This window comes from Hordeum vulgare, chromosome 7H (assembly GCF_904849725.1).
Source record: "Hordeum vulgare subsp. vulgare chromosome 7H, MorexV3_pseudomolecules_assembly, whole genome shotgun sequence".
Taxonomy (NCBI): domain Eukaryota; kingdom Viridiplantae; phylum Streptophyta; class Magnoliopsida; order Poales; family Poaceae; genus Hordeum; species Hordeum vulgare.
The window spans coordinates 43,286,327-43,309,094 of NC_058524.1; the positions used below are offsets into that span (position 1 = coordinate 43,286,327).

General features: G+C 41.5%; 1 protein-coding gene and 1 pseudogene across 1 annotated transcript; both read right to left on the bottom strand.

Moving 5' to 3' along the window:
• Window positions 1–820: 820 nt before the first annotated feature.
• Window positions 821–4,490, bottom strand: LOC123412705 (subtilisin-like protease SBT3.9). Its single transcript, XM_045105644.1, has 10 exons — window positions 4,380–4,490; window positions 4,178–4,269; window positions 3,984–4,081; window positions 3,665–3,829; window positions 2,957–3,570; window positions 2,431–2,498; window positions 2,077–2,343; window positions 1,869–1,986; window positions 1,585–1,756; window positions 821–1,498 (listed from the first exon to the last, which is right to left on the bottom strand). Exons 1-10 carry the CDS (start codon window positions 4,455–4,457, stop codon window positions 960–962), a joined length of 2,211 nt encoding a protein of 736 aa, XP_044961579.1. The 5' UTR covers window positions 4,458–4,490; the 3' UTR covers window positions 821–959.
• A 3,942-nt stretch (window positions 4,491–8,432) lies between these two features.
• On the bottom strand, window positions 8,433–11,835 carry LOC123412706 (annotated as a pseudogene).
• Window positions 11,836–22,768: the final 10,933 nt, after the last annotated feature.

The following is a 22,768-nucleotide window of genomic DNA, read 5'->3' on the forward strand; positions in this document are numbered from 1 at the left end:
AAATTCAATACAGACATCGAGAAATAAAAAAGAGAAACTCAGATGTGAATAGTCTACAAAGAACCATTCGCGACTATTCATGACAGATTTCTCTTTTTTGTTTCTCGATGTATGTTTCGAATTTTGATATGAATTTTTTAGGGATTATCTTAATATGTGTTATGCATGATTTTTTTCAGATTTTTTCGTAATGTTTAAATTTGAATTTAGACCGCAAGGCACATGGTGACATGCAAATGTGCATGTCACCTGATCCGTGTCCGGGCCAACTGCCCAGGACCAGCCGACAGGCCATCGCCCAGCGGCAGCAGGCAGCAGGCATCACCGCAGCAGAGTGCAGAATTGGTAGGGGAGTGCCGGAGCGTGGGAGCGGCCGCCGGCCGGCCGGTGGTCACTGCCTCGCTGGACGATGGTCGCGGGGTCGTCGGAGGGGCGGGAAGGACAGCCGGAGATGGTCGGGCGCCGGCCGTCCGGCTGGATTGAGGAGAGGGTGAGGGCCGTCAGCAGCGGCGGGCAGGTTAGGGATAGAGGGGAGGGGAGCAATGAGCAGGGGAGATGGGATCGAGGGGAGGAGAGCAGGGGCGGGCTGTCGGGCTGGCTAGTTTAGAGTTAGTCTGTTAGTGGCTTGATTAGGATGCCTATTAAAAAAATTACCCCAAATCTTGGGTATTCCATGGAAGTCCCATGAATACCCCCGCGCCGCCGATGCTTGGAGCTTTAGATCATTTGTTCTGCCCTAGTCTAGCCCGTGTTAATAATCTATATGACCCAAGATTTTTTCATTAATTGCAATTCTTGTACATGTTTGAGAAGGAGCCACTTCACAAAGAATTGTATTATTCCAGTATAAAATTTCCTGTGATGATGTACAAATTTTGATATTCAGTGTTTCTCCTACATTTTCGTATGGAAACTATACATGGATACATCAAGAAGGTGTACAATAACTTGATTCGACTTTAAGCTGTATCAGCAACAAAGTCTTGTATCACTGTGCGTATCGCAACAGGAATTCTTACTGAGTGGGTACTTCCATCTGACCAAGTCAAGCTCCCAAAAGTGTATCCGCCTTGAACTCTCTGCCTTGTCTTAAATGTCACTGTAAATGTCGCTCTTCTACTGCCGCCTTGAGTGAAATTGATCACTGATGGTTCCACAGACACATCTATCCCCGCCGGAGCTTCAGTCACTAAATGATAAGTTGCTTCCGCTGGCCCAACGTTAGTTACAGTGCGTTGAAGAATGACATGGTCCATGAGGTCTGGCACAGTGATCGACGGGAGGTTGAGGTTCAGGTTGTACGACTTGCAACCATCTGATAATTCAAGTGTGCAGTTGAAGAGCTTGTTGTACTCCCTTGCATCCAGGTCGTAAACAAGGCCAGGGTCAACAGCTCTCTCCGGGTCCATGTGGCCACCACCAAAGTCAAATGGGTCGGCTAGTTTCCTCGGTACTCCGTTTGCTTGGATGGGCATACCAAACCGATCGGTTACGTATGCTGCAACCAATGCCAAAGAAAAATAAGTTAGTCATATATCATGACGAGTTGTTGTATAGGAGTATTTGGTATTTCTATGTTCGTACCCGTGGTGACGATGGCAGACTTGATCATGGCAGGTGACCAGTCACGGTGAACTGACTTGAGCATTGCGGTCACCGCAGAGACATGTGGGCATGCCATGGATGTCCCAGATTTGAAAACATAGGAGTCGCGCTCCGCTGCCAAAATGCTGACGCCGGGTGCAGTAACGTCGGGCTGTTGTAACATGTACATTGAAATTAGGTATGCAAGTCTTGAGTTCAAAATGAAGGGAGGCTAGGTAAAAATTTAACTACTTGTCCCAACTAAGTAGCCGATAATGATATACCTTGAGTATGCCGGGGAAAGCAGGGCTTGGGCCTCTCGACGAGAACATGGCAACAATTGGTGACAACACCCCATTTCCAACAATGCTTTCGGCTGGCGATATCTTCACCACCGGATTCCTAGTATAGCACACATGATGGCGGGACTTGAATTAGCCATTGGACAAGGGGAAGGCACATATATTTTCAAACAATAAGACAAATTCTCACTCAGTCATTTCCCAGTAGGAGGCGATTCTTTGCGCGATCTCGAAATCCACCACCGCGCAAGGCATAAATCCTTCACAGCTGGTCAGGATTTCAAGAAGGTTGACGGTGTACTGTGCGAAGATGAGGCCCTTCGCACCGGCCTCGATGGTCCGGTTGATGAAACGAGAGAGTACTGCTCTTGGTGGTGTGGTGGCCGCCTGGGCTGGTGCATAACAGAGGACAGTTTTGCCGGTGACGTTGCTCAATGCTAGTGATTCTGTGTCGCATCTGCGTAAAAGGTTTAAAATTGAACTTCGTTGTATAAAGCGTGCCACATGAATCAAATGTCGTCAAACCACTAGTTTCTTTCTTTACCTCCCCGCATGAACGAGGTCCTGAAAGCCGCTGTTGTTCATGGCTGCATTGTAGTTTAGAGATTGCCCCTGCGTTTGAACTTTGAAGTCAGTCACAGATTACAGAGCAAGTTAATTTAGGAGATACAGAATACACGATAGCTGGTGGAGCTATACTATATTGAATGAATCAAGGAAAGCTTCAATGAGCAGCCAAACATTTTTCTTTTGTTAGTTTGGACGTCCCTTTCATGTGCTTATGGATCAGAGTCAAACGTTAATTTATCATACTATATGGGCTTGTAAGTTTGAGCACGCTAGAGGGCAACACCAACAGGGCCAGTCATATTGATGCTACTATTTCGGTTTTGGAGTACGTCTATTATATCTAACAATAACAATTTTCATTTGTATTTTCCACAGGGTCTTTCTATCCCTTGAGAATGGGCATGCCGATAATACTTTGCTATAACATTTTTAGGATATGGCACAATATGGAAAAATAGTGATTCACATATACTTTTCAGAAAGGAGAGAGCTGTACGTACCACCAGTTTTTCTTTGTTCCCGAGTGATATCAAGGTCGGGAAAGACCGGTCAATTGTGCTAGCGGCCACCGTCGTAACCCATGGCACGGCGTTCGTCACCGTCTGTGGCACAGGACCATCGTTACCTCCAGCAAAGACGACAGAGATCCCTCTTTGCACAGCATGCAACGACCCGGAGAACTCATGACCAGCGAGTCCAACAGAGAGCGACAAGACGTCCACCCCATCATGTATGGCGTCGTCTATGGCAGCTAGGACCGCCGCGTCAGGGCAACCCTGATCCACCCAGCACACTTTGTAGATACCGAGCCGCGCACGTGGTGCCCCGCCGCGTGCCACACCCTTGCCTAGGCCTCGGTAGCTCACGCCCTGCACTTCCCCGCCGGCTATAGTTGAGGCGACGTGTGTGCCATGGCCGTCCATGTCCCTTGGCGACTTATAGTCTCTCTTTAGCGACTCAGCACTGATGCCACGACCATACCAACGCGCACCGATGATCTTTCTGTTGCAACCAGTGGCGTTGTACTTCTGGCCACTCTGACATTTTCCTTTCCACCGTGCCGGCACGGGTCCATAGCCATTGTCATCAAAACTTCGTGACTCAGGCCATATTCCTATAAATAAGCAAGCGAATGCATTGAGTTAACTCATTACCTGTCTTAGGATTTCTCATGTTTTGGATTTAAGCTTATAGGTGGGATGGCGAACCTGAATCGATCACTCCAACGATGATATCTTCACCGTACTTTGCTTTTTTTAGTAGTCCAAGTTGATGTGCTGGCTGATTATGGTCAAGGCCAAGGAAGTCCCAGCTCCGAGTTGTGTGTGTTTGGTGAAAAGTGTTAGGCTTTACAGAGACAACTTCAGGAAATTCTGCATTTAAAATCTATTAATTAGCTTATGTCGATCATACAAGTAGATATAAGATAGCACCTTTTTTTTCAAAAAGGAGGATAGCGCCCCAGCCTATGCATCAATCGATTTGCAGTCATATGTATAAAGATAGCTAAGACTAACAATTACTTACTTGCTATTGCCTCGGCTTGAGATTTGGTGAGCATAGCCGCGAACCCAGAAAATCCATGCTTGTAACTGTAAACTATGGACATCAAGGCTTCATCCTTGCTGTTGCAAGTAAGACAAAAGGTGAGCACAAATCACGACAGTTTCCTGCTAATAATACGTCTAGTATGATGCAACATGAACAGATGCAGCGAGTACCTCCCAAAAACAGATGTTAGCATATCATGGTGAGACGCCATGACCACGGACGGATCATCATGCTTCTTCTCCCCCATATACACGATATAGAGCTGAAATTCATTTTGTCGCAAAGTTTTCAGCAAACGTTAATATATATCAATCAGGCAGAGCTGATCCGGAAAGAAAATAAAATGAAAGAGGGCTCGGGTATGCATCTTACTTTGCTCGACGCGTTAGCTGAAAGAGGCAGCAGCGTCGCCAGTAGCAGAGCAGCGCAGAATGCTGTTCTGGAATCCATGTCTGATTTTGAGAATGTCGTTGTGTTCCCTCGTTTGGTTTCCACGTATATATAGCACATCCAGGAGAAATTATTCTTGGGTGCAAGAACAGTTCAAACCAATATGCTTGCGTACGTGTTCCCTTTTTCCATTAAGACCAGATCAAAACAATTATTTTTCCGCGTTGTTAGGTGACATAAACACGTGAGAAAGAAAGACCATATCCTCGCCTATATAGGAAGCACCCGTGCTGTTGCTAATGAGGAAGGTGCGAAACCAGATACAAACAACTAGTAGTACCAAACCGGATATAGATAGATATAGATATTAATTATATATATGCTCTCTCTCTCTCTGTGTGTGATCTAATGATCTGATCAACTTTGAAATATTTTCTTTCTTAGTCCTGAAAACGCGGCGGTAGGTACGTAACAAAGTTTGAGAAACGTGAGGGGATTGGTAGACTTGGGACACATCCAAATATCCCATGGGTAAAGAAAAGTTTTGTTGATTCGTTTCTCTAGCTGCTAAAATTATATAAACTAGCGGTGCTACACACGGCTAGATATCGTAAAACATGAAAAAGATTACAATTTCATATGTTAGAGGCCATATTTTACCAGTATATATATTTTTGCATTTTCAAATAAACATCATATATTATAATAAATTACTCAATTATTTATTGAGCTAATTTAGGTTAGAAATTATATAGCACTGCCGTATTGTCTTTTCATTCCCTTCACTAGGAAGAAGAACGCCTTCCCGTATATGGAACCCTTCCACGGGTGTCCCTGTGCTAGGTCTTTCCGGGCGTCAAGGACCAGGTGAGGGCAATTCGTCGCCACTGTCAAGCTTTTACTTACTTGGTCCTGGGCACCCTGGTTCCGTTGGACCGACACTTTTAATCTCCTAAAGTAAACATAGCATGGTGGAGAAAAATCCATGAACATGTATGCTAGCTACTGATGTGCATAATTAGTTTTATTCAATACTAGTGACATTACCCTTGAGATAAATAAGTAGAGAAGCTTAAAACTTGCTGAAATTTCAAATCTTCCTTTGTGTCCGGTTGAAACATATTTTTTCTCAAAAGTTTATCCCGAGTGCTAGCTAATTATGCAAAGAATATAATATAGTTGAGCACGTGATATTTGTTGATTAAAAACACTAACATGGACCCTTCTGAAAAAATAACTGGAATGCAATTTTTAAATGGCTCAGAACATGGTTTTATATAATCAAGAAACTTTTATATGTTCAACTTTTGCATGTAAATGGTATCATGACCTCCTCATAAGAGGTTCTATAAGAAAGGATTGTTGTTTAGTATGTTAGATAATGAAAGTAAATAATGATGCTGTTATTTCGGTATTATTTTGTACCGACTCCTCACTCAATAAACTTGTGGTCATATTTACCAAGCTCGGTTTTCGTGTCGGGAGAAGCGATGGATAAGCTTTGGGGAATTGATACATCCAATTTGTATCACTATTTTTTTAATTATAATTTCCTATTTCTTATTATAATTTGCTTTTTTCATTTATATTTTGCACAATAAAACTCAATTATAATGTCTTTTCTCTTCAATTTGCATGAAACACATGGAGACGAAATTTATCGAAACACTAGCAAACATGAAGACCAATACGGATGTGAAGAAAGCAATTTTCCGTATCTCAATAAATCAGCAAAAAATTCAAAAAACCATTACGAGAAAAAACCCATGGAGGTAGAAGATGGGGTCGGAAGATCCCAGTGGGGCCCATGCACAACCCTTTGCCACGTGGTGGACCAACGTGGGGCCATATGGACCGCCTCCCAATGCCCTTTGTCCTATATTTTTTCCTTCGGTTTCAAACACGTAAAGGGTTTCCACAAGATTTTTTCGCCGCCGTCTATGAGGGGAAGAGAGGTGGAGCACCTTTGCCCTCTGGTAGTTTGTTTCTGTCAGAGATCCATCCCACTAGGAGGGGTAATTCAAAGCAATCATCGTCACCAAGACACCAACTAACATTGGGGTCGCCATCTACATCAACATCTTCATCTCCATTAATCCCCTCCACCCTAAATTTTTGATATCTATGAACATTAAGCTCGTATCCTCTACTAAGTATAGTTTCTAGTGTTTATACTCTAAATTTTTCATGCTTAGAAGTTTTATAGGTGAAAAATCATATATGTAGATTGTTATTCATATATTCATCTACATTTATCATTATCCATATGATGTGTTTTAAGTAGTCCTTTACGTTCTTGAGGACATGCGATAAACTTTGTTGTTTTTATTCTTGTGAGGTTGAATATTGTTCAGTGTTTTGATAATATGTTATGATGTGCGAACATCGACTCCATAACACTCCACCTTCATTGGCCTAAATGAGAGCATTGTGTGACCTGGTTGTTCGTGATGAGTGGTTGGAATGGCATATATAAATTACCAAACCCTAAGTTTATGAACTATTGCATGAGGGGTAGTTGGAACCCCAAAGTTTATGGCTGTGGTTAGATGTTATCTTAATTATTCTCTTGTATTTGCGGATGTTTGGATAGAGGGTATAATCACAAGTATGTTGTTGTCCAAGTAAGATCAACACATTATCATAGGCATCACCAAACAACAAATTATAAAAGCAATGAATATTAACTCAATGAACCTTAATGAAAGCAACTTGGTGAAATCCATCGTGTCCTCGAGAGTGCGTTGATCCCTATAAGTAAAACAACGGCCTTGTTCTTAGCACAATTAAGATTAATCTACTTGTTGCACCCTTACACTTATGTTACTTCCTACGTTCTTGAAATTTAGCTTATGATCAGACAAACTGCCAAACAATCTTTGCAACTTTTAAGTGATTTCATACTAGTTTTCATCAACCAATTTCTTCTGCTCCTCATTGGATACGACACTCTTAATTATCAAAAATATTACGATAGTTCCCTTGCACTTGTAGGTTATCATGGCACCGTCTCAGTCGATGAAGTGGTGTGCCTCATTCCAGCCAACCCCTCTCTCACCTTCTAGCTCCTCCCATCCCCGCCTGACCCAAAACCTTCCGCCTAACAATTCAAGCAAGCCCTCTATCGCCTTTAAGCCTCAACTTATCTATCTCACCCTGCACAAAATGATCCATCCGCTAGTGCCTCATGTTACAGCCCCACCGTATAATGCCAATGGGTGTTGTTTTCACTGCATCCATCTATAGCCGAGTGGAGGAGATGGTTCTCGGTAGGAATGGGGAAAGGTACGAGGTATATATGAATGGAGATGGTCAATTATCTACTATGTTGATTCGTAGCATACGTGTGCTATTGGATGGATGCCAGGATCACACACAGGAATGACTGGGTGTGCACACTAAAATGTTGCTTTTCCCAACATAGTTTTATTGTAGTAAATGTCATGTGTTTCATTTTCTCACCCGGCTAAGAACCATGTGTGCAACAGTACAATCATAAAAGAACTTTGGTTCTCGGAACTGAAACAATGAACGACAACTGCGAAAATAAGGATCTGGAAGTCTGGACCAAACATCAAGGAATAAGGGCACAAGGACAATTCAACAAACTTTGATAACGAGGAAAACATGAATGTACTATCACGAGTATTTTGGACATTAAGAGGCGTCCATGAATCCAATTGTATTTGCCCACTTAAAAATCGATTGTGTTGGTTCATTTTCATTTCCACGTTAGAACATTTTCGTCAAGAAAGAAAGGGTTGGGGGTTGGGGCCCTTAGATAGCTTGTTGTCACTTAGTCTATTTCATGTCGATGAACTCTATTATATGATATTTTTCTCAGCAGTGTTCTCATAAAATGCATTTTTTTGTACAATCTTGTGAATAGAACTATCCCATTTGCAAAGAAAAATCATTATGTATCCGTATAAAATTTTCAGTTATGACGTACAAATTTGACATGCATGTTTGTACTATATTTTTATGTGGCGTGCATGAATACACAAAGGAGGTGTACACAAACTAGTTATGAGCTTAAGATGTATCCGCAAGGAAGTCTTGTATCACAGTCCATATGGCGAGAGGAATTCTCACTGAGTGGGTACTTTCGTCTGACCATGTCAAGCCCCCAAAAGTGTATCCTCCCTGCACTCTCTGCCTTGTTGTGAACTTCACCACAAACGTCATGCTGCTACTGCTGCTTTGGGTGAAACTAATCACAGATGGTTCCACAGTCACATCTACCACTGCCGGAGATTTAAAAACTAAGTGATATGTCGCATCCGCTGGCCCAACGTTAGTCACTGTGCGGCAAAGAATGACATGGTCCTTGAGGTTTGGCACAGTGATTGACGGGAGGTTGAGATTGAGCTTGTAGGACTCACAACCAAGGGTGCAGTTAAAAAACTTGTTGTATTCCCTTGCATCCACATTGTAAACTAAGCCAGGGTTAACGGCTCTATATGGGTCCATGTGGCCACCACCAAAGTCGAACGGGCCGGCTAGTTTCCTTGGGACCCCTTCTGCTTGGATCGGCATGCCAAAATGATCAGTCACAGAGGCTCTAAGCAGTGCGGAGGAACAATATTCAAGTTAGTCATATATTCTGATGAGTTATTTTGATGTATATTTTGTATTTCAACGTTCATACCTGTGTTGACAATGGCAGACTTGATCATGACAGGTGACCAATCAGGATGAACCGACTTGAGTATCGTAGTCACCGCAGAGACATGCGGGCACACCATGGATGTCCCAGAACAGAATGCATAGGAGCTACCCGATACTGACGTCGGGTGCAGTAATGTCGGGCTGTTGAAGCATGTGTATCAAGAATTATATATGAATGCCTTTAGTTCTAAAACACTAGAGGGGCTACGTAACAAATCAACAATGACACAAATTTAATTATTTGTCCGAAGTTTATATGATAATGATATATACCTTAAGTATGCTAGGGAATAATAGGCTTGAACCTCTTGACGAGAAGGAGGTGGCCCTCGGTGACAACACGCCGACAACGCTTACTGCCGGCGACACCTTCACCACCGTATTCATAAACACATGACGCATACATGAATTAGTTCTTGGATAAGAAAAAGGTACATATGTTCACACTTTAGTTTGAAGTTCTGTTACAAACTCTCACTCCGTCATTTCCCAGTAGGGGAAAATTCGATGTGCGATCTCAAAATCCATGAGAGCGCAAGGCATAATTCCCTTGCACGTGGCCAGGTGGTGCAGATTGTTGGCGGTGTACTGTGCGAAAATGAGGCCCTTGGCCCCTGCTTTGACGGTACTCTTGATTGCCGAAGGGACTGATTGCTTGGGCGGCGTGGTGGCTGCCCGGGCTGGTGCATAACATAGGATTGCCGGTGACATTGCTCAACGCCAGTGATTCCGCGTCGCAGCTGCACAGAAGTTTTAAAATTGAACATGGTTCCGTAAAGCGTGGAATTTTACAGTCAATCAAATGTCATCAAACGACTGGTTTCTTTCATTACCTCTCCGCATATACAAGGTCCTAAAAGCCGCTGTAGTTCGTAGCCGCATTGTAGTTTATAGACTGCCCCTACATTGAAAAAGAGTCACAGATTAAAGAGCAAGTTAATCTAGGAAAGCTTTAAGGGCGAGTTATACATTTTTTTTGTTAGTTTTACAGTCCCTCTCATATGCAAATGATATGAACCAGAGCTAAAATTTTATTTAGACACTCTATATGTAATTAAGGTTTTCAAATGCTATAATAGTTGATCGCATCATGATGATCCGTGCAAAGTTTGTGCACTCTAGAGGGCGACACCAACTTGACTAAACATATTGATGCTACTATTTTGGTTTTGGAATACACTTTATCTGATACTAATATTTTTATCACTTGTTTTTTTCATTAATATATTCCGTGGGATACTGCACTACATAGGATGTGGCACAAAATGGAAAACAGTTTACATATTTTCTGAAATAAAAGAGAGAAACGGTTTGGTACGTACCACAAACTTTTCTTTGTTTCCAAGGGATATCATCGTCGGGAAAGAACGGTCAGTCGTGCTAGTGGCCACCGTCGTAACCCATGGTACATCATTACTTACAGTCTATAGCACAGGACCATCATTCCCTCCAACGAACACGACGGATATCCCTCGTTGGACAGCATGCGGTGTCCCAAGGAGTTTATGACCAACCCATGCAATCGATAGCGACAAGACATCCACGCTACCATATATGGCGTTGTCGATGGCCACAAAGACCGCTGCGTGAGGGCAACCCCCACCCACCCAACACGCTTTGTAGATACCGAGCTGCCCACGTGGAGCCCCACCGCATGCCACGCCCCGTCGTTCACACCCTGCACTTCCGTGCCTGCGAATGTTGATGCGACATGTGTGACATGGCCCTGGATGTCCCTAGGAGACTTGTAGTCATTCTTTAGCACCTTGGCACTGATACCATGACTGTACCACCTCGCACCAATGATCTTTCGGTTGCATCTTGTGGCGTTGAACTTCTGGCAAGTCTGGCATTTCCCTTTCCACCGTGCCGGAACATGACCATACCCGTTGTCATCAAAGTTTCATGATACAGGTCATATGCCTATGAATAAGCATGCATATGCATGGAGTTAACATATTCCTGGTCCAGGGATTTATCATGTGTTGCATTTAAGTTTAAGGATGGGTACGAACCTGAATCGATCACACCAACAATGACATCTTCACCATACTTTGCTTGTTTGAGGAGTCCTGCTTGTTGTGGTGCTTGGTTATGTTCAAGGCTAAGGAAGTCCCAGCTGCGAGTTGTCTGTGTTTCGTGAAAAGCATTGGGCTTCACGGTGACAACTTCAGGAAATTCTACATTCAAAATATGTTGATTAGCTTATATCGATCTTGAAAGTAGATATAAACAGCTAGGGTTCAAAATTACTTACTTGCAATTGCCTCGGCTTGAGACTATGTGAGCATCGTTGCGAACCTAGAAAATCCATTCTTGTAACTGTAAACTATGGAGCTCGAGGCTTCATCCTTGGTTGCAAGTAAAATAAAATGTGAGCACAAATCATGTTTGCTTCCTGCTGATTAGGCTATGATGCAACATGAAATGGTAGCTAGTACCTCTTGAAAACATATGTTAGTATGTCATGGTGCGATGTGATGACCATGGACGGGTCATCATGCTTATTGTCCCCCATACACACAATGTAGAGCTGAAATTCATTTTGTTTGCATAAGTTTTCATCAAACAATACCAGAGCTGAAATTTTGACGCAGGGTATTTACAAGAGTTGGTATGAAAACAGTTGGAATGTAAGCTAATTAAGTTAAATGTTGTCAAAGGAGGACCATGATATGCATCTTACTTTGCTCGACGCGCTCGTTGAAAGAGGCAACAGTCTCACCAGTAGCTGGAGAGGACCACAAAATTATGTTCTGGAATCCATGTCTGCAATAGTAGAAAACAATGCTTTAGTCCAGGTTCGTAAGCGCCTTTAGTACCGGTTGTGCAACCAGGACAAAACAATCTAGAATAAAGCCCCCCATTTTTAGTCCCGGACGTGTTATGAACCGGGAATAATGGGGCTCCACGTGGCCGCTGCGTAGCGCTGAGGCCGGGGAACCTTTAGTCTCGGTTGGTAACACCAACCGAGACTAAAAGGAGCGCTAGGGTTTAGGTTTTTTTTCTTTTGAGAGGAGGGGTTTCATTTTGTGTTTCCCCTTTCTTTCTGTGTTTATCATTCAATTCTGTTTCATTTAGGGTTTTCATTTTCATTTTATGTTTTCCATTCAACTCGACGCTAGCTACTAATACCAATGAAGGAACTCCTCATTGTAGGTAAAATAGTATAAAAATATGAACTCCTCGTCATTATAGTTGTTATCATACTAGAAAGTGACCAAGTTATCACAAGTTATACACTAACTACTGCTCTCTCCTAGGTAAAATAGCATAAAAAGGTAAACTCCTGGATCTCCCCTTTGAAGAATATAGATCAACCTATCTCCAAGTCGTGGCTTGTGCAAAAGGTATTGATATCGCCTCAAAGTGGTTGCGTTGATGCTTTCATTGCCGTGCTCCATCCTTCTATTTTCAAGGTATCTTCACTTCGAGATATTCTATATTTACTAGGGTAACCCATCCAAAGTGGGGTAAGCTAACCATTATCAAATCAGCATTCATAAGGTCTCTAGGGGGAGTAACTATTGAAGAATATAAGTAATAATAACATATTTAGCAAACTAGTTTTTCTTAAGAACAATGTATGAAAAAGATGGACTAGTGACATAATGGTAAAAAAATTCTTACGAAATTATCTGAAGTGATGTTATAAGGATTCAACTGGTGCACTAGTGTCACATATCCACGATAAATATTGCCAGTCATGTTATATTTAGCATGATACTGAACATCGAGAATAAATGAGACCAGATGATTTTTTTTCCAACCAAGTAAGCTCGGAGCCATAACTGTAGTAGGTCCGATCTACTATATGTCGTTCTTGTAGAAGAGAAATAAGCGGATAATTTAAAATAAAGAAGTTTAATCAGGATGAGTACCAAATAATTTTCACTAATTAATATACATTACCGAACAAATCTGTTGACAAACTCACCCTGTAGGTACAACTGGAATCAAGACATCTGAATGCACCCAAATTTCTATATTATTACCACGAACATCGTCATTACCAAGTTCGAAGGTAATGTGCATGTCCTCATCCAACCCATATGCCTAGAAAAATGCTCTAAATTAGAACAACCAAAATATGTGTGATCTTCTTATTTTTTACCTTAAAGACAAAAGTGTAATGCTTCATTCTTAGGTGAGCTATCTTAGACTCTGTACCATCCTTCTCTTTAAAAAGGAGCTTGTCCAAGACATCGAATCATGCATGGCAGGGAACTCACTGGTCGAGTTCTAGAACAAAATTTTAAAGGTTAATTAAAGAAAAAAAGCACATGGCATACTTCATTAATAAGAAATATACATGTCCTATTTACATACCATAATAATCTCGAAGTCATCCTATAGCTTCATAGTGAAGGACATACCATTGTCTAGGTGAGGATAACGGTCGCATATACCCCTATCATCCCAACACAAATGGCACTCAGGGACCTATCATCGTCAAACGACGACATTTCCTCTGTTCATGATTCTATGATTAAAAATCAACGGCAATTATACAAGGAACTATTCAGCATGGCATAAACCGGCTCCGGTAGGGCAACGGGGAGGACGCGTGCCGGACGAAGGGCTCCTCCGGTGATTGCCGGGTACTCCTCAGCGGTGATCACTCGGGACTCCTCGGCGATCACTGGGGAGTCTCCTCACCGATGATTGTCGGGGATGACTCCTTCGGCGGTCGTGGGGCCTCCTCCGGCAATCATCGGGGACGATGACTCCTTCGGCAATCGTCGAGGACGACTCCGACGATTGTCGACGAGTCCTGTTATTAAATTGGCCATGTTGCATGGTATATTCAGGCAACAAAAGTAATTAGGCAGAAATTAGTGCCTAATGACGATCGTCAGCATCGCCGGAGCTCGACGCCGACGACCTGAAAACGCAGCGTTGTCCGTTCGGAGGGCCACAAAAGCCACAACCGAGGTTACTGGGGTGCAGCCCGTGCTGGCCCACATAATATTTATTGCCCTGTAAGAGTCCTTACTATTTACGTAAATATTAAAAACTATTCATAACAAGATCATCATTGATACTTCAAATGCTATCATCAGGATGAAGTAACCACTAAAGCATCTAAACAAAATTCATCGCAATGTTCTATATTTTAGTTTATCCATATATGTATCTATCTATATAATTAATGAGAAAAGAGAGTATACAAAACATATATATATATAGAAATTCATCAATGATGCATCCATCCATTTAACAAACATATATACATCAATTTACACACACACACACACACACACACACACACACACATATATATATATATGCTCGCCTACATCGAGGAAGACATGCAGCTGGGTGCATGGTGGCCAGAGCTCACGACGCAGTGAAACCGGAGGTGGCAGCCGGAGGTCATACATGTTAGACGGATGAGATGCTACAGGGCAATGGAGTGCGAGGGAAGGCATGCTACGACATCCTGGGGACCCCACGAGGATGTCGGTGCCAAGGATGCAAGCAGGGGAGCTCGGGAGCGCAAGGTGCATCGGCCATGGCAGTGGTGGAGCTAGGGACTCGCGGCATGAGCTAAACAACAAGGAAATGGAGAGGAAGAGGGGCTCACGATGACTCGGACTAGCAGGCCGTAGGGGTCGGGGGAGCTCTGTTGGCGACGATGACAGGCAGCCTGGCTATGTGGTTGTGGTTCGGCGTCGTCGCTTGAGGGAGAAAATGGAGAGGAAGATTGGGGGAGGAAGAAGACGCGATTAAATACCGCGGGCATTTAGTCCTGGTTTGTGGCTACAAGCGGGACTAAAGGTGAGCCTTTCGTCCTGCTCACACCCACCAACAGGGACTAAAGCTAAATTTCAGCAGCCCAAACGGCACGAAAGCTTAGGCCTATAGTCCCGGTTGGTGGCTACAACCAGGACAATAGGTTCACCTTTAGTCCCGGTTATAGCCACCAGCCGGGACTAAATCTATTATTCATCTAGCTTTAGTATTAGTCCTTTTCAGGATATTTTAAATAGGTAGTGTTTTAATCAAAAACATATTTTGTTTAGCTATTTTAGTTTTATACCTTTTCCTTTGTTTTAATTATTTTTAGTTTATATTTTATTGTTATTCTTTTGCCAAATTATAGTATGTTTTTATTAGTCAACATGAGGAGTTTAAATTTTCATTTTGAAATACTTACAAAGGAAATATTGACCATAAATTATAGAATATCACAAATGCCATATTTGATAATCTTGCGAAGTCTCATGTGTTGGAGAACAAGATAACATCATCAAATTCCCTCAAAACCATCTCTCTCAATTTTCTAGTTTGAGAAACTTTAAATTGCTAAACATGACCAAATGAGCTCAAACTTGGTACGCCTGCTAAAATGGTCTAAATATTCATCTAGGCTAAGGGGTTCATCAAGGAGAATAAATTAGCTTGGTCAAAGTATGCAAAACCAATTCTGCCCATCTCTAGGGTTTGACAAAGTAACATTGGCAACTTTATTCCACTGACCTCAAATTTGTAGCACATTGCCAGCTGGTCATGAGCATCACCCCATAAAGTGTCACAAGTTGGAGAACAAGTTACATTGGCAACTTTCTACCATTGATCTCAAATACTAAAAGGATAGGAATATATAATCGAAAATTCGAAACTTAATAAAGATTCATAACACCCAAAACACATACATACCCTAACTCTTACAAAGATTCCCTCCAGTTTGTCTGAATCGGTACTTTCCAGTTATAAGCCCGAAAACTCGCTAGAGAGAAAGTGATGATGGTGAAGCCGCCGGTCACATCCCAGGGTGGGATCTTGGGGTATAAAACTTTTTCTTCGCGTGTGTACCTTTCTTATTGCACCGTAACCATGAATAACCTTCATCATTTACCAGGATACTTGGGTCAGTCTTCACTATGAAGGGAGGAATTTCATCAAACTTCTCATAATCTTTGGACATGTTTGACTTGTCCTCCATTCCCACGATGGTTCTTTTACCTCAAAGAACTATGGGGCGCTTTGGCTCATTGCATGATGTATTTGCTTCCTTATATTTTCTTTTTCTCGGTTTGGTAGACATGTCCTTCACATAGAAAACCTGCACCACATTATTGGCTAGGACGAATGGTTCATCTGTGTATCCAAGATTGTTGAGATCCACTATTGTCATTCTATACTGCGAGTCTACCTTTACACCGCCTCATGTCAGATTGACCCATTCGCACCGAAACAAAGGGAACTTAAAATCACGTCCATAGTCAAGTTTCCATATCTCTTTTATGTAACCATAATATGTGTCATTTTCCCTATTGGTGTTTGTTGCATCATAGCGGATACCACTGTTTTGGTTGGTGCTCTTTTTATCTTGGGCGGTCATGTAAAATGTATTCTCATTTATTTCGTACCCTTGGAAAGTCATTACAGTTGAAGATAGTGTCATGTCCAACAATTACAGTTGATGTTCAACAGATTTGTTAATGATGAGATGTGTTTGCAACCAACCGCCAAAATTCGTCATGTTTGCACGTTTAATCCAGGGGCCGGACTGCTTCGGGTTCTTAGAGCATACAATATCCATGTGTTCCTCGATATACAGAGCCACCAACATGGAATTGTGTAGAACGTACTTTGTAGTTTAATTGAGTGAAAGAATGCACATCCATACTTATCACTATTTTCTTTCCTTGCATGCCTTTTCCACTAAGTCTTCCCTCATGCCTCGATTGAGATACACCAATCGGCTTACGGTCAGAAAAAAAGTCAACACAAAACTCAACAACCTCCTCTATTTCATAGCCCTTGCAGATAGAGTCATTAGGGCATGCATGTATCTTCTGCACCTCTAATTCTAGAGGGCGGAGAACCTTGTTTGCTTCATACATACTATCAGGCAATTCATTATCCTTTGGAAGCTTCTTCTTTATTATTTGTAGTAACTTCTCAAATCCCTTGTCAGATAAACCATTCTTTGTCTTCCATTGCAACAATTTTAGTGTGGTACCGAGATTTGTGTTGCCACCTTTGTAATTTGGGTACAACAATTTTTTGTGATCCTCTAACATGCGGTCGAACTTTAACTTCTTCTTTTTCACTTTCCTATTCTCTGTGTGCATCAACAATGACCCGACGAAGATCATTAGCGGGCACATCTGGTGCCTCTTGATCTTCAGCTTCCTCGATTGTAGTATCTCCGTATTCAGGGAACATATCATAGTTGTCATCATCCTCTTCTTCTTCATTGTCTTTCATCATAACCCCTCTTTCTTCGTGCTTGGTCCAAACATTATAGCTGGGTATGACACGGGACTGGAGTAGGTGGGTGTGAAGGATTCTCGAGGAAGATAATCCTTTTTATTCTCACAATTAACACATGGAAAAGACATAAAACCATTCAGATGTTTGCCTGAGCAACACCGATAAAATTATGCCACACCGATAAAATTATGCAGGCCTGTATTATACTCTTAAGTGTGTCGATCGTCGTACATCCATTGTCGACTCATCTGCATTATATAATTAAGTATATCAAAAATCATTATAGAACATCATGAATAGAGAAATGACCAAATTAATACAAATCCATATCACATTAAAACCAAAGTACAGTAGTGATCAAATGTTATTAATGCAAAAATAAATATATAAATTTCATGCATAGTTCTCATACAAGTAAGAATATTGTTATTAAAAAAAGAGATGAGAACAAGAGGCTTACAACGGTGGTGCCGGCGACAAGATCGACGCAGGCGATCAACGACAGTGATGACGGGGACGAGAGCTAGGAGGAAGAACCGAGGAGAAGAAAGAGGAGAAATCGTAAGTGTGGCTCGGGTACCTCATATCAATGGCATCATGCTTTTAGGCATTTCATCGAACACCTCTTATGCATAGTAAAGGAAAACAAATTAGCACACACCTCCCACCTTCTCACAGGAAAAAACAGAGGAAGGGGGGCAGGGTATATATATATATATATATATATATATATATATATATATATATATATATATATATATATATATATATATATGTCTCTGTGTGTGTGGACATTTTTTGCTACAACCAGGTGTAGTTACCCCCTACTTAACTGACTGCCACCTGTCCTACGATTCTATCCAAGCCGACCGGATTTTTTTTTTGATCGGGTTAATAGATATGGCTAGACAAATTAGCGCTCCACTTAGTTTCCTAATTTTCTGACCGCATGGACGGCATCAGCGCATCTGATGGAATGGATAAGTGCTAGCTAGCTAGCTGTACACGTCCGGTGCACCAAAATCCTGATATACATATACTTGGGGATCTCAGAGTCAAAGGTACCATACTACCTATACTTTATACTTCCGAAGAAATGACATTATAGTACTATGATTTCTATGACAAATCATAGTATATAGTACTGTTACATTACAACATTTCAACTATCTTGTATATAAATTTTGGGAATCTTATATAAATCGTTCATACCACTTACTAGAAAATCACACAATATGCATACTTAGTCATAGAGTATGCAGTATGGAGTGAGTAGGAAGTATTAAGTGCTTAGGGTATGGAGTATGGCCGAAAAAAGAGTATGAAGCCATACATACTGCCGAGGATAAACTAATGTGTGATGATGGGCTTCATCCATTAGCCAACAACGTGCATGATAACTAGGGAGTATATTCATCTGACGAGGGAGAGTATATTAAAAAAAAGGTAGTATGGAGGGAATCCTGTTATGATAAACTAATGGATCGGGTTTTATTTTCACTATCCTGTTATGGCCTGGCGAGGGCTAATTTTAGCGGGGATGGGGATAGGACACGTGGTGAAGACATAGCTAGGCGGTAACTACACCTGGTTGTAAGATGTATTTTTTGTTTAGGGCACCTAGGTGCCCGGGCACCTTGATCGGGTCCAACCCGTTAATGCTTCCTCTTGTAAATGACATGCATGACAATGATTTCAAGGAGTATATATATGTAAATGATAGGGTATGTAAATGACATGCATGACAATGATTGCAACTTTCTAGTCCCGTTTGGTGTCCAAAATCAACATTGAAGACGGGTCTTTAGTCCAGGTTGAAGACATGAAACGGGACCAAAGGGTATCGCTCCTGTTGCAATCACTTTAGTCTTGGTTGGTGTCTCCATCCAGGACTAAATGTTACATTCGAACTGAGACTGATGTCTGTCAAGCTCTGTCCGCCGTCCTAACCGTTCGAATCTCGACTAATGCTCACATTAGTCCCGAATTCGAGGATTTTTGGCTAGAACGAAAGGATTGTTTTCTACTGGTGTTAACTTCAAGAGAAGTGCTATGTTTCTTGTGTGTCTTCCCTTGTTTCCCGTTTCAATGTATATATAGCATCCAGCAAGAACAATAATCCTGCTGGGTGCAACTCTGCAAGAACACTTCAAACCTACTTCCTTCGTTTTTAAATATAAGTCTTCCTAGAGGTTTCACTATTGGACTATATACGGATGTATATAGACATATTATAAAGTATAAATTCATTTATTTTGCTTGGTATGTAGACCTCTAATAAAAAAAATTAAAAGACTTATATTTAGAAACGGAGGGAGTATTTGTTTACGTGACGTTAGGTGCACACGTGAGAAAGAAAGACTAGTAAATCCCCTTGCCTGTCCGTTTTCTAGGGAAGAAGCACCGTGCTTTGATCAGGTCTACCAGGATTAAACAACTAGCACCAAACCGTATATAATTACAGAAATGACATCACTGATGTAATGACCTTATCGAGTTTCAAAGATGCCAGGACCTACTAATTAATATGATCGACCATCGGGCAAGCTTCCGCCGCTCGTCAGACATACAATAATAGAGGCGGCTTAGATGCCAGACCATCTCTATTTGGACCTTCTAAATACGGGGCGGCTGGTAGTACGTAGTAATACACACGGCCGGGAAAGCAACCTTGTTGACTTGTGATAGTTATGCCACGTTCAAATATTCCTAGGTAAATATTAGTTTTGGTGATCTTATATAGATCCAGTAACAATCAATTAATTCGGGCCAACGTAGTATGGTGTGGTGTCAATTCTATGATATCATCTCTCGTCTTTCTTTTATTTTGTTTGGAAATTTCATGTTCTTGACAAGAAAATGACATCAGTGTCAATTATAGGTCTGAAGACCCTACAGGCAAGCCTGCCTCCCAGGAGTCACCGTGATGATTCAAGGAAAACAACTGGTGGAAAGTAGCGGTAAGGGTAGGGATGACAATGGGTATCCATTATCCAAGTATCCAAGGGTAAAAATCTCACTAGTGTAAGCATATACGTGCATGCATTCATCAATAGCTATTGTAGTACGTAGAAGCGGCTACGACCATCGGACAAGCTTCCGCCGCTTGTCAGGCATAAAATAATAGAGGCGGCTTAGGGGGTGTTTGTTTTCAGGGATTTTTTGGTGTAGGGACTAAAAAAGTCTCAAAAAGTCTCATGTGAAACAAACAGGAGGGACTTTTAGGGACTAAAAGGGGGTATTTGAGACTATTTGGAGAAGTCCCTGTGGGAGGGTCTTTTGGGACTTTTTTAACACTTTTCCCAACAATGCCCCTACTTTTAGCATGTCATTTAATAACTTCTACTACATTATTAAGGATAACATGGTCTTTTTGCATATCATTTAAAGACCTCTAGTCCTTGTTTAGTCCCTGGAAACAAACGGGTAGGGACTAGGGACTTTTAAGTTGGGACTAAAAAAAGTCCCGGGACTTCTGAAACAAACAGGGCCTTAGATGCCAGGACCATCTCTATTTGGACCTTCTAAATACGGGGCGGCTGGCAGTACGTAGTAATACACACGGCCGGGAAAGCGACCTTGTTGACTTGTGATAGTTATGCCACATTCAAACATTCCTTGGTAAATATTAGTTTTGGTGATCTTATATAGATCCAGTAACAATCAATTAATTCGGGCCAACATAGTATGGTGTGGTGTCAATTCTATGATATCATCTCTCGTCTTTCTTTTATTTTGTTTGGAAATTTCATGTTCTTGGCAAGAAAATGACGTCAGTGTCAATTATAGGTCTGAAGACCCTACAGGAAAACAACTAGTGGAAAGTAGCGGTAAGGGTAGGGATGACAATGGGTATCCATTATTCAAGTACCTGCGGGTAAAAACCTTATTAAAGTAAACATACCCGTGCATGCATTTATCAATAACATGTAACGTGTCCTCTTTTTATTTATTCCATGAGAATTGAAATGAGCTAATCTGGATTCGCTGCGGTGGAGTTTTGAACGTGGGAATTATTTGTTTATTTTGCAGGGATGGGGATTATTTCTTCTGGTTCTCGTTCCTGGCTCTTTTTTGCTTGGACAATGCTATAGTAAACTCCTCGTCTGTGTGCACATCTATTTTTAACTCTTATTTCAGAATCGCACAAAACTCACATTTTTTCGTCGGGTTCTCGTTAAATTTTATGTGGCACTGTATTGTATATTCTCATGAATTTATCATTGTCTCTACAATCTACACTATGTCTTTATTTATAAGTACACATTGTTGTTATAATCTATTTTTTTAAAACTATGATTATATGTTGTTGTCTATGACTATAAGTTGTTCAAATTATTGATTTGCAAACATGCATAATTTTACCTGCGAGTACCCATCTACCCTGTCGGGTAATGGGAATGGGAAAAAAATTACCCGTTGATGGGTATGGGTAAGGATGTTGGGTTAGCTCAGGAGGGACGGATAAAGGTATGAGATGGCTCCACCCATACCCATACCCTGCGGGTGTCATCCCTAGGTAAGGGTGTACAAGAATGATGGACAAGCCCGAGGTTTCACCCTCCTTTCTGGAAAAAAAAAAAAGATGGCCCATCGACCTGCAGGGGTGAGGGTTGACTGTGGTAGATAATCCATCATTAGAAAATGGTGTGTAACATAAATATATTACCATAATTGTAATGTGTTTCAATTTTCCTTTACCCGGCTAAGAACCATATCTAGAGCAGTAGAATCGAAGGATCTTGAAATCAGCAACGACAAAAATAAGGATCTTGATGTGTGGACCTCGAGAGCAACGATGAATAAAGATCATGATAGTTTAACGGAAATTGTGCAAAATCTGATAACAATGTAAACATAAGTTAACTTCATAATAGGAATTTGTGCCATGCTTTGGGCTATATGAAACTGCAGAAATGACATGATTTTTTACAGGAAGAACTTCACCAATTTTCTGCAGGTCATTTACAGAGCTACAACTTGCATCCGTATGTGCCCGTTACTCACGCCGACGGAGTCCAGGAAGCTTTTGGTTATTGGGTCCAGCCGGTGGGAGACGGTAATGCGGGGTAGCTTCAAACTGATATGGACGGTGTTTAGTCATCATTGCCTAGCTTTAACGTGGGAAACGCGGGCTAGCTTCAACGGTGGAGGCACACTAATAAGCTAGGTGTTTAGTCATCATTGCCTATTTTTATCTGTACCTTGCCAGATGCGGCATTTGGTTTTGTTTTCTTTTGTGAGCTATTTGTGCTCTTTTTTGAATATAGAACCTGTTTGGAACCTTATTAGCTTAAGAAAATGGCAACATGTATCATCATGAGGCAGAGGTCAGGGGTGATCCTCGTTTTCTAAAAAAAAATCAGTGTACTAACACGAGCATTTTACACATTTGCAGCCGTCCATGAATTGAGTGATATTTTCTAAGCAAAGAAAATTCGATTGTGTTAATTTCCTTTCAGTTTCAGTTAAAC